Genomic DNA, 12741 nt, shown 5'->3' with positions numbered 1-12741 from the left:
GGACAAAGGTTTTACCGTGCTACTTCTCCACGAGACTTCTGAACAATTTATTGTTTCTATATCAGTCACTGTTTGAATCAATGTCATATTCTGTATCTGAAAGCCTAAGTCACTGACCTCTGATAGGACAACTGCCGCTGCTCTGATGAGCCAAAGATGTTTTTTTTTTTTTTTCGGGCTTTTTGCCTTTATCACTGTACTTTATTTTAGTACAGTGAGAGAGAGATAGGAAACAGGGAGAGGATGACTGCAGTAAAGGTCTGGCTGGATTGGGAGTTGAACCAGGGTCCGCCTGCTCAGACCACTAGGGCCCACATGATACGCACCCTAACCATTCGGCTATGAGGGCGCCCCCAAGCCAAAGATGGTTTTAATGTGTGGAAAGACCACACTGACTGTGTTTGTTGTTCATGACAAGCCACTGAGTGATGAGATAAGATATGTAGCTGATGATGTCACATCATTTACAGACAGACAGCTTGTTGAGTGAATGACAAGACACCTCTTAGATAGTGAACTATAGTCAGAAGCTTCATGTGGTTTTAAACGTATCACCTTAAAATTTGAGGCTGTGAAGTAATCCATCCTGTCAGTCCTCCATATATCAGTACAGTGTCACCATAAGAGAACAATTATGCAGCTTTTATTGCTAACTATAACATCACTTAGAAGTCCTAATGAATGGAAGAAATGAATGTTTGATAAGTTAGTTTACAATTTGGTAAATTTACTTGTGAGTTTATCACATCAAGTGTCTGCTTTTAGTGAAGCATCCTGGCAGGACCTCAACAACCAGCAACTGCATTTCCTTCATGTAGAAACACATATGTGATCATGCTTGGTAAAAACGTATCTAGCGTCATGATACGTAAACCAGCAATACAGGCTTTGTGTCTATATAACCCCAAATTATCACATTTGTCAAGAAACTGTAATTAGACATGACTTGTACTTGAATGGATGGGAGGAAGATGGATGGTGATGAATAGGAAAGTTACATAAACAGGCCAGGAAATACTGCTGTGCTGTACTGAAGGGAGTTGCACTGTGATGTGTTTGAAGACAGACAGACAAACAAACAGATGTACTGTAGGCTGCTGTGCAGTTCTTTACCTGTGTGGGATGTGTCCTCCACTGTGACCACCTTTTTCCTCGCCTCCTCCTCTCTTTCCATGTTAGCCCTTTCTCTCTGCTTCCATCCATCCACAGAGCCTGAGCCTTTGTCAGACGCACAATCTTCATCAGCCACAGCCACAGCCACAGCCACAGACTCAGACTCAGACTCATCTTTGCTGTGGAGCATGGCAGCAACAAGCTCCATGCCCGGAAGTGACTGGGAGGACCGGATTTCGCCTGTTCCCGCATTTACGGGGGCAGTCAGTGCATCTGGACTAGGATCAGCCACAGGAGTTGAGTCACAGGGGGTAAAAGGAAGTGTTGAAGTGAGACTCTCCCCTTCACATGGTGTTTTAAGCAGCTGTGGATGCCCTTCAGTTTGACAGTCTGAGCCTAACACATTTGTGACACCTTCATGGCTGCTCTCACTTTCCTCTTTCTTACTGTCTGACTTTTCTGGACTGCCCTGCTCATGTGCTTGCCCTTTTCCTGTGCCCTCTGCAGTTGGAGATTCTACACAGAGGCTTCCATCTCTATCCTGCATCTCTTTGTTTTGAAACTGTGAACCTAACAACTGTCCAGAAATCTCTTTCTGACAGACGTCTAGGGGAGTGTTCTCAGACTCTGAATCATAGCACAACATATCAGGAGTCTCTAGATCTTGTCCTGTGTCCCTAACAGGACAGGACAGTTGGCTTTCTGTCTGCATGTCACTTTGGCTGTCTACCTCATCAGTAGTGGTTTCATTTGCCTCTGGCAAAGGTGTCATATAAACTTGCAGTAGGCTGCCTTCTTTAGGCAGTGGACATGTTAAGAATTTGTTTTGTGTGTTTGCTGTTTGAATTTCCTCTTTGTGGAGTTGAGGTAGACTGGGAGTGTCTGCAAATGCTGACAGGTGGAGGTTATCCTGATTTCTGGGACCTAGCTGTGCTGCTAGCACCTTTTCTGTCTCAGTTTCACACTCTAACTCTACAAAACAGGACTCCTCTGACATTTGAACATTCTCCATCATCTGTTCAGAGGAGAACGGATCAGTAGGCTCAGTGTGTGGATGTTGTATGGGCTTGTTTTCAGCCTCTAATGTGTCAGTGGGAACATTAGCACATTGTGCTAATGGCAGATTTTTGCTAGCAGACTGCTGACTCTCTGACTGACTGCCTGCTGGCCGCTGGCTCAGCTCTATGCTTGCCATGGCTGATGCTATTGCTACAGTTACAACTGCTACTGCTGTGACAACCAGGTCTTCACCAAAGCTCTGCTCTTTTTCTTTGTCTAAGGAAGGAAAGTCCTCGTCCTGCACTTTCTCCCCTTTAGCTATCAAAGGCGACTCCTTGCCATGCACCATCCCAACATCCTTTTCTTCACTCCTCCTCTCCCAACTTATCTCCTCACCCTCTTCACCCACCCAGAGCTCATGTCTCTTTTCCTCCTTGTGCTGTTGATCTCCCAGCATCTTAGAAGCCAAACAATGCTCTACATGTTCCTTCGTAGTTGTCTCAATGCTCCCTTCCTGTATCTGAAGTGGCAAAATATCCGCTGTACCCTCATATGGCAGACCCACAGCTTCTGTCGGATGCACAAATTCCAGAAATGGTTGTACTGGTTTGTTTGAGTCCACAGATTGTGCATGTTGTGTATCCTCTTCAGGAAATACCACAAGAAACGAGTCCTCTGTGAGTTCCATGGGAGCTGAATGTCTGACAGGAACTTCCTTTGGACACGTAGATTCCACCAAACCTGTCTGGTCCACAGATGCTAGAGCTTCACCAGCAACTGTCAGAAGCTCATTTTCTGACAAAGCCATGGAGTCCACATTATCCACTGTTGTTGACTAGACTGGAAGCTTCTTTGCTTCCAGCTCCATGAGGTCAGGTACTTCCTTTCTTGCTGGTTGCAGAGTTATAATTTCCTCTCCATCAGCCTTTCTGATATCCATTTCACTGAGGTTTGAAGGAGTGACGACAGAATCAGGGTTAGAGTCATCAGGTCCAGGAAGGCTCTCTTTCACATCCTCTGATGATTCCTTTGTTTCTAGTGCCTGTGAAGCTGTGGCCTCGGTTGGATCTGTTCTCCCATCATCTGTGGGAGTAGTATAGCTAGACTCTGAGGCTGTAACATCACAGTCGGGTCGGTGAGCGTCCCTGGTCTGGCTCTCTGTCTGGCTGGGTAGATGCATGGCGTCCTTGTCCGTTTCCTCTTCCCAGGCTGGCTCAGAAGCAGTGGGAGACTGGACATGTGCCCTTCCTGTTTTATGTTTAGCTTCTGACTCGGTCTCTGACTGAGGGCTCAGGCTTGTCACTTGTTCTCTCTGTGTCTGTGTCTCACTCTGACTCTGAGACTCAATACTGGAGCTGGAGCTAAGCTTGGCTTCACTGCCTCCTCTCCTCCCTCTCTTCCTCCTCTTTTTCCTGCCCTTTGCTCCTTTCTCTTCGCTCCCTGGTTTTTCTTCTCCTTTCTCTTCGATGTCTGCTGTCTCACAGCTCTTTCTGCTGTAAGTGGTCTCTGTGTTACTGACCTCCTCTCTGCCTCCCTCCACTCCTCCCTCCCTCCAATCTGGCCCCACTTCCTCCTCTCGCTGCGCTCCGCGTACTTCCCGTCTTTGTGTAGCAAGCCCATGTGATGGTGCTGGCTGTGCTCCAGCAGCATGTGGCTGACTCAGAGCTGCACACATTTGATGAGAACTAAAACCCTGTTCTAACAGCTGCGGAGGACTAAGACCAGAAGCTTGGGGTGTGCTTAGATCATGCTCTGCCTGCTCCAGCTGTTTGTCACTGTCGTACCAAACTGACTGGGAGCTCACCTTCTTCCTGTTGGAATCTTCGCTGTCACCTTGATCTAGGTTTTCACCCTGATACCAGACAGTTTTTGCTAATCTTTCTGGTCCATGAGGGGGTGATCCCATTCTTGTTCCAATCCATCCTCCATCCCACCACAGTTGACGCCTGGGTTTTTGTTCTGTATCTGGGGACATGGGGTCACTCCTGTTGCTAGACTGAGGGCTCTTGTTCATGGACTCGGGTTGGCTTGGCTCCTCTGGATCTGACTGGCTTTCCTGGGGATCCTGGGATTGTTCCTGACCCATGGTTACTGAAAGCAGACAGGATTAGATTAAGGCCCAAAAAGGAAACCCTTATTTTCATGGTACTGATTATCATTTCTACCAGTTATTCACCAAGTTCATTACTCAAGACTGCTACAAGAAAGCAGCCTGTAAACAAATGAACACTACATTAACAATCCCTCACTGGACAGGAGAACTACGTGAACAGTAACATAAGTCATAGCTGACACTTCATACTGTGACAGTGTCTAACAAACCCTAAACTTTTTTTTTCTCTTCTAAATTAGTTTGTCTAACATGGAGAGTTGTTTCTAACCCATCTATTGTCTGACTGTTCATGTTTCTCCTGTTTTTTTCCCCAGATTATTAATTTTTTGGCATTTTTGCCTTCATTGGACAGAGACAGTGTGACCACTAGAGTCAGATTTCTGTTTAGAAGTTGATGTTGCAGTATTTCCAGACTTCAATAAGTAACTCAGTGAGTACTTTATTATTACAGTTAGGACCTATATATAAAAATACATTTTAGTTAACCATATAATGCTGCACTAATCAATATTTTCATATTAGCAATTGGTCAAAGAACAATGTGTAATAGGAAAGGAGTTGCTCATTGTGATGAACCCACAGAGAGGTGTTTGGGTTCCCCTCTGCTCAGAGTGTTTTAGCATCTTTCAACTGTCCTGGTTCTCTCTCACCACTCTCATAGCGGCATCTTTGGCAACAGCAGCTGTTTTCAGAGAAAAGGTACTAAAAAGGCACTGTGCTCTAACTTGCTCAGCAGCAAACAGCAGACACAATTAGAGACTAGCTGGTGAACATAGTGGAGCATTTAGCAGCAAAGAGCCAGCTATTTTGCTCAGGAGTTGACCAAAAACAGAGCCAAAAGAGAGACAATACTGGACTCATTAGGTGGGCGCAAACACCACTCCAAATGATCATGCTTCTCTGAAGCAGGCGTATGTGTAAATAAACAAGTGTTACTGCTTATTATAGCAAATCTAAAAGATGACACACTGTCAGCTATCTCCACTGCCCCCAACTGGCCCAACACTATCCATTAAAAAAGCTTTAAGTTTGAATTTGGTTTGGTATAAATAACTAACCTGCTACTGTTTCCATATGTTAGTCTGACGCTCATTCTAAAATATCTCTAACTATAGATAAACATCATGTCTGTGTATCAAAATGACACAGTAGAACAGCTATAATTGTGAGTAAGTGTTAAATTGTATTAAAACCATGACACAGTCAACAAAACCTCTGATATGCTTGTAATTTGTGTTGGGTTGTCCCCACACTACAAACCATTCAGTTAATCAACAACCAACAGAGACAACCAGAAGCTTTGTCTTCTGTCTGCCCAGCCAGACAGAGTGCCTGAATGATATAGGTTAAAAGGGCGCCACCTCTGTTTGAAAGTATCATGTGACAGAATTTAAAAAAAACAAAAGAATCTTGTCATTTGATAAAAAATGTTGTGACCACTGTGAATTTTTGAGCAGTCTGAGAAACTCACCTGTCTTGTGTGTAGCTGTTTCCAAAGCTGAGGTAAACAATTCTTGTCTTGCTGGGGGACTCACTGGCACTGTCTCTGTCTCTGTCGGCTGCTCACACATCAGCATGTCCACTTCCCACTCCTCTGCTTCCTGTTTTTCTATGATGGTGGTGGTAGGCAAGGCAACTGCCTTCCTGCCACCACACGTCCCATCACCACCTGTCTTTATGGGTAATGCAGTCTCCTCTGTTCCAGGACTACACCAAGTTCTTGTGGCTCCTCCATCACTGACCACAGATGCTACCGCGGGTTCTGACACAGTTCCTTCTGTCTTAGGTCCACTTCCTGTTGTCTTGGTGGGCCTCTGTGCAGTTCCTCTACTGGCCTCTGGGGTGCTTTGATTTCCTGCAGATTCTGTTACGCGTCTTGTGGTTTTTCTAGTTCTCTTTTTGTTTTTCCTGTTCCGGCCAGCAGGAGGGTTGGCAGCTGGTGTAGACCTCTGTTCACCAGGTTCCTGGCTCTGAGAAAAACGTCCACTGGTACAGGATGTGTGAGTGACAACAGCAGGATACTCCCCTTGTGTTCTCTCCTCCAATGACAGAAGATTTCCCCGTCCCTCTGTTGTTGTGCTACAGTTCTCTGTGGTTACCACAGACAGGCCTGTATCCTGCCTGCTCTCTTGTTGTCCATTTGAGGAGAGCTGCAGCCCATAGGCAGGGCTGACAGGTGTCGCTGTGATGGTACCAGAAAAATAAGATCCTCCCTGCAACAAGGAAGACAAATCTGAAGTAAGTGTTGATGGAAAAGTGTCACTACACAATCGGCCTAACTAGCACTTCAATAATCGTGTATACACATGCATATCTCAGTTTGTGTGAAAGCTGTCACCAAACCCTAGCACAGACCAAACAACCAGACTGCGACCACCTGAAAAGGTGGTTCAGGAAAACCACAGATGCAACCACAGACAGAGAGACAGCTGATACGTCACTTCAACATGAACTGAAAAGCTTAACGATTCGGTAAATTCACCTCAAACAGAAGTGTGTTGTGCATTTCAGCAGTTCCTCATTAAAAAGTAAATAAATTACCAAACAGTAACTATAACACTGTAATATTACAGTATTACCACATCAAGTATAAATCTGGCATATTAATGCATAATAACACAACTGTGCACACACAAAACTCAGGTTGATACATATACATATGAAGGATTAAAAAATAACTTCACTATTCCCTTGATTTCACTTCTACATACGTGCTTTATATTATGTGGGTTAACAGAGGACTTCACTGTGCATGTGAGCAATGCAGCATGAGTGAACTGCTCTAACTAGACAAAACCAAAACTGTACCAACTGGAACCACAACTTTATATGCACACCTGAATCTGTGTTTTCTAATGTGGTTTGTTCAAATATAAATAATATTTATTTAAGTGCATGATGTAATCCACAGGCCTGACAGCAGCAAAAAAAAAAAAAAAAAAACCCTGCAGGATGTGTCTGTCTCTCAGTTACTTGGTAAGCATTCAGAGCAACTCTCTCTCTGTGAGTGTGCTGAGTGGTGTGAGCATCGCAACACCAAGCTTGAAAACTCATCACATTCAGAAGCTGCCAGCTCACCTTTGTGTCTCGGTGAAGCTGAATCAGTTTCCTCAGCTCCTTCACCTCCTCCTGTGAGCAGCAGCTTCCTCCGCTGTCCGTCTCTGCCCCGCACTCCCTCTGCTGCTGGCTGAAGAACGTTAGGGTATAGGTACCAAGATTCGCATGGTGCTGAAACACTTGGCCTTCTGGGTAAAAGTGCAGCTGTTCCTTTGGTTCCACCTGGATATCTGAGAATGCCTCATACCTGCAATGACACCAGAGTATACATCTATCTGAAAAACACACGGACGTCCATGTAATTCACTCTCCTGTCCCTCCACTCATGTAGAGAAAAGACTCAGTCACCAGTGACTGTCAAGAAATACATCTCTGGGATTCTCACCCGTCCAGTCTGTGAGTCAATTACCATTGGCTGTGAGTTTGACAAAGATGCAGTACTGTGTACTGTGGGGCAGGCACGCGGGCAGGCACATGCGCGCGCGCACACATACACACACACACACACACACACACACAGAGTGAGTATTGTGTGTAGTAATGTAGTATTGTCTCTTCATAGTGACAATATTAATGCTGCAAGTTTCAGTCAGTCACCTCAGCCCTTAATTGATTACAACATAGAGATCATTTGTCACCAGAGGCTTTTCACATGGCAGCTCTTCAGCATACACTCTGACAGCTGTTTTTGTTTTTTATTTTATATTATATATGCAACCATTTCCTTCACCAGAAGAAACCACACAAAACTCCCATGTTTCAAATATTATTGCTGCAATAACCTGGTTGTTTGTTTTATATTATTTTTATTAATGTATATATAACTGTGAGGCTGACAAGAACTGCAGAGAGAAATATGAGACTAAGCTCCTGGACTGTCTAATCCCCCGGCCCACCGTGACATCGCACTGATAAAAATGGTTACATTAACAATGGATCAGATGTTTATGTGTAATGTGAAGGCAGTCACTTGTACTGACCTACACACAAAGAAATGTCACTTCCTCAGCAGTTCCCCTCAGCTCTGTGGAACTCCATAGCCTCTTTAGCTTGCTGTTTTATGGTTCAGTTTTCAGCAGCAGCAGCAGTGCACACAACACACAGGAGTGGTGTTTCAGCTCTAAATTGACTCTCTTACAGCTCTGTTATGAAGCTGTAAGCCCCAAGGGGCTGCAGTGTCTGGTCTGATCTGAAGTTTGATACACTGTAGAGCCTCTTTAATCCATCTGCTGTGACTGGGATTATTGCTGTTATAAAGCAGTTACTAGATATACTTGGTTTCACAAAACGAACACACAGCAACAACAACAAAAAAACAAACACAATATTGTCTTGATAACATACTGTCATTCTTCTGCTAAGTCCCTCAGCGACATTTAGCAACAAGCAGCACACAGACATAGTGGAAAGCATGCTTAAAGACTGCAGTGATTACTAACTTTTATCTGGGTATCAGCATTAATTGTGCATTTGTTGAAGTAGGGTTCAATTATGCTAGCGCAGTGTGATTCGACACTATACATTTTGAAATTATTTATTTGGTGCAGTAATACTGACGTAATGTGGTTTGTGGAGTATTTCATAACTTCAAAGGTGTCTCAGCCAATCATAATCAAGCACTTGAGCTATATGTTTTCTAAATAATGTTTTACAGTTATGGCCAAAACTAATGAGTCAATACATGGGAAAAATACAAAACCTGGTGTGCAGCCTGCACTCAGAGGTAAGACTTTTAGTTTTTGCATGTAAATTTCAGGTTTGCAATGCTTGTGTGAAAGCAGCTAATGAAAAGCTGGATCACAGCTATTCACAGCTAATGGGCAAAATGCAGGAAAAACAGAATAATATTCATCAGTTTTCCTTATTTCTCTTCAGAAGCAGTGTTCTGTTGGTTCAGGCCTCTGACTCTGCAGTCCACATAACAGTCATCTCTTCACTCTATTCATCTGCCCTTACACTCCTCCACCCTTTTTTCTCTTTTCCTTCCTCGGCGAGGGGACTGACTCAATTACTGTGATGTCATTAGCATGAGACCTTCCCAGTGCAGGGAAGGATGAGGAGGGAGAGGCCTCCAACACACAGAGTGTATGAATGCATGTTGTACAGATCATTCTGTGAGGAGAATCTAAACAAATATATAGTGCAGTTTATGGTGTGGTGGATTTTTAATCAAACAATGACTGTGAGTTTGACTTTTAGGTTTGTGCCAATACTGGGTCACAAAGTACAGTCCTTTTTATCCTCAGGGGGGTGGGGATGTAGAAAAAGTACTGGATTACAGGTGATAGTGTGCCAGCTGAGAGATATGTTGTAATAGAGTCTGGCATAGAGTACAGTTGTTTTTGTCCTGACAGTTGAGTCAGAGCAAAGTCTGCGCACAGTGAACTTTCTGGTCCAACTCAGTCTGACTCAGTAATTTTCATGGTGATCTGTCTGAGACAGCCTTTATTTTACCACTCTCACATCAGTTCTGTTGTTAGGTCTGGTATTTCATTTCATAAAATTGACTCTAAAAGTTGCACCATGCTTTGTTACTGGACTAAAGGAACAAAGACCAGAAACATAACTGTAAATGTCTACCTACAACACGTTAGTCTCAAGTATTATCGTAGAAAAACAGGAGTTGAACACTTAAAGTCTCCCTGTGGGGTTAACGTTCAGTATTTTTCAGTGTATCATTTAGCTCTAAAGCCTCATTATACTATCTGCGGCCACCACACACACATAGTTGTGTGTTAATCAACATGTCAGTGAACTGAGCTTGTTGCTCATTAGTTCATATAACTGTGTCCATACATCTGTAAATATTAGGTTATAATGATCATTTTCTAAAATTGTTCTTTTATAAATGGTTAAAATGTGAGCATGTCTGCCTCTGATGTGATGAAGCATCCTTCATCTGAACAGCTAAAATATGTTTTTCATTGTCATTTCATTATGTTTTTAATGCCCAGCAGTTTATTTCAGCTGGATTTTCTGTAGTTGGAGTGATAAACAAAGCTGAATCTGAACTCATAATAGCACCGGTTCACTACAGCTTTAACACAAACTTTCTCAGTGATCCTATGTGTCTACAGAAGTGATGGTCCAGTGATTTTGCAAATGTTAATTCACAGCCTCTTTCACAGCTAAACTAATAACACTCTGAAAATACAGTCAGATTTTCTTCTAGAAACTAAAGAAAAAGCATTAAAATACAGCGACAATCCCTGAGCAGCACATCTTGATGAAGATACAGTATGAGGTACTCACTGTGTGAACAGCTCTACCAGCTGCTGATGTCCTCTGCGCTCTGCCACATGTGCTGCAGTTTGTCCCTGAGCGTCAGTTCTCCTCAGAGCCTCCCTGACTCCTGGCTGCTGCAGGAGGAACGATGCAACCGTCCTCAGACCATGACTAGCAGCCAAGTGCAGCAGAGTGGAGAGCTGCTGGCACTGAGACACAGCTGAAGGGGTAGAAAAAAAGAGAACATGAGGGGGGTGGACTCAGCTGATAAGACTCTCCTGGTGGAGAGAGAGACGTCAGAAAACTCAGTGTGATAACGCCACCCTCTCAGTTTCCCGGTACTGCGTTTAAAACTGATAGTAGGCTTTGTTTAACCCTGGGTGTCAGTCATGGAACTTGGTTTCATTCAATTATCTTTTCTTATTTGCTCATCCAATTATTTATCTTTAGTTCCACAAATTACTTTGTATTCAAAGCCCATGTTGTCCTGTTATCACATTAACTTCTATTGTTTGTTTCTTCCCACCGCACCATATATGATTTGCTTTCATGTAAAATATGAGCCCATAGGTCATCTGTGCAGCAGCTTCTTGGCTAATGACATAGCGTTATGGTTTTTTGTTTTGTATTATGTATTAATTATAAGTCTTACATGGACTCAATTCTAATAATATAATAAAATCCATGTAAGGCGAGGTCGGAGTGGATGGATGGGTCGACAAAACACATGATCTTCACCCTGGGGACCACTGTTTCCTGTATGAGACTGATACCCAGTGTTGTTTCATGACCATTGCACAACCTTAACTATGTGTGTATTACCGTTACCATGACAACTAAATTGCTGTATGGGACAAACAACCTATATTAAGGTTAGAGGACTGTTGTTTGGATTGGATATCACCCAACTAGACCTCCAAAACAGTTTGGATACATTTCTGGGTGAATGTTTGATCTTAATCAGTTCAGAGTGAAATAATGTATGCAGTCATCTCAGAATCAAAGGTTTCAAATGATCAAATGCAGACATTTGATGTATTGATGACTCACTGCTGCAGCTGTCCAGTTGGGTGGACATGTCCATCCAGATGTCCTTGTGTGTCTCTGTGTTGTGTCCGTCTGAGTCACTGTGCGTACGTATGTCTGTCGCTGTGTTGGTGTGTGTTTGGTGATCCATCTGTCTGTCCACATCAGTCTGTGTGCATGAGTGTGCACTCCAGTGGTGTGGCAGACTTAGGTGTTTCAGGGCCAGAGCGAGGCTCTGATCCAACTTCTCACACTCTTTTAGAGGAATCTGACACACACACACACACACACACACAGAAAATGACATAGGTCAAAAGTGAAACTTGGGCCTCACCTATAAAAATAACATTTTATTCAATGAAAGTGAGTCTTTTTCACACCCAACATTTGTGACCTCTCTCACTTACCTGCTCATCATCCAATAGTAATGCCTCCCGAGGAGCTGTGTTGTCAAGCAAGAAGTGGGCCATGTCGAGGGCCAAGTCCTACATACAACACACATTGATTCTCTCATCATTATTCAAAAAAACTCAGAAAAGCCCTTTCAGGGGCAACCCAAAAGCCGAATGGTTGGGGCGTGTACTACATGGGCCTTAGTGCCCTGCACACTTGGTCCCTGGTTCGACTCCCGATCCGGCCGGACCTTTACTACATGTCATTCCCCTACTCTCTCTCCTGTCTTCTCTTTACTGTCCTTTCAATAAAGGCATAAAAGCCCTTTCAAATGTCAAGCCAAGTCAAGTGGTGACTTCAGTGCAGAATATTTTAATGGCATTTTCATATTCATATTCATGACTTTACATGTGTGCACAGATCAGAGTTTGGACTAACACTGATTTTTTTTTTAAATGTCACACAGCATAAATGTTGTAGTAAAAAATTGTTGAATATTTTTTTTCTATCAAATGCTATGTCACTTTCTAAATGACCTCAAACACATAATCAGAAGAAACTAAATGGTACAGAGACTACACACTCAAAACATGATCAAGGATTAGCCATGGCATACAGTGTGCAGTAAAAACAAAAGCAGAACTAATAAAAATAAGTATAAGATGTATTGGATACAAAAAGAGGCTCTGAGGCCTGTAGCACATGCTTTGTACAAAGTCAACGCAAGAACATTTGTGATAAGCTGAAATTAGCTGATATATCCACCTGTCAATGACTTCAGTATGCCAGGCTTCTTTGAAATAGAAGTGGTTATG

At 43.3% G+C, this 12741-nt stretch overlaps 2 protein-coding genes across 6 annotated transcripts in view; both read right to left on the bottom strand.

The window, feature by feature from the left end:
• Window positions 1-2920, bottom strand: part of akap13 (A-kinase anchoring protein 13) — a 53048-nt gene extending 50128 nt beyond the window's left edge. For all 5 annotated transcript variants that reach the window (XM_018678560.2, XM_018678563.2, XM_018678562.2 and 2 more), the window contains exon 1: window positions 1114-2920. In XM_018678560.2, coding sequence (XP_018534076.2) covers window positions 1114-2920 — 1807 coding nt within the window. The remainder of the gene's footprint in view (window positions 1-1113) is intronic.
• Window positions 2921-2947: 27 nt separating this feature from the next.
• The window catches only part of LOC127142900 (A-kinase anchor protein 13), a 37866-nt gene continuing 28072 nt past the window's right edge, over window positions 2948-12741 (bottom strand). Inside the window, exons 5-10 of the mRNA XM_051073664.1 lie at window positions 11941-12018; window positions 11558-11801; window positions 10535-10727; window positions 7304-7529; window positions 5697-6438; window positions 2948-4203 (exon numbers count right to left, since the gene is read on the bottom strand). Coding sequence (XP_050929621.1) covers window positions 2948-4203; window positions 5697-6438; window positions 7304-7529; window positions 10535-10727; window positions 11558-11801; window positions 11941-12018 — 2739 coding nt within the window. The remainder of the gene's footprint in view (window positions 4204-5696; window positions 6439-7303; window positions 7530-10534; window positions 10728-11557; window positions 11802-11940; window positions 12019-12741) is intronic.

Source organism: Lates calcarifer, linkage group LG10 (assembly GCF_001640805.2).
Source record: "Lates calcarifer isolate ASB-BC8 linkage group LG10, TLL_Latcal_v3, whole genome shotgun sequence".
In the NCBI taxonomy this organism is placed as follows: Eukaryota; Metazoa; Chordata; class Actinopteri; family Centropomidae; genus Lates; species Lates calcarifer.
The sequence above is the reverse complement of the archived record's forward strand: the minus strand, read 5'-3'. Positions and strand labels throughout refer to the sequence as shown.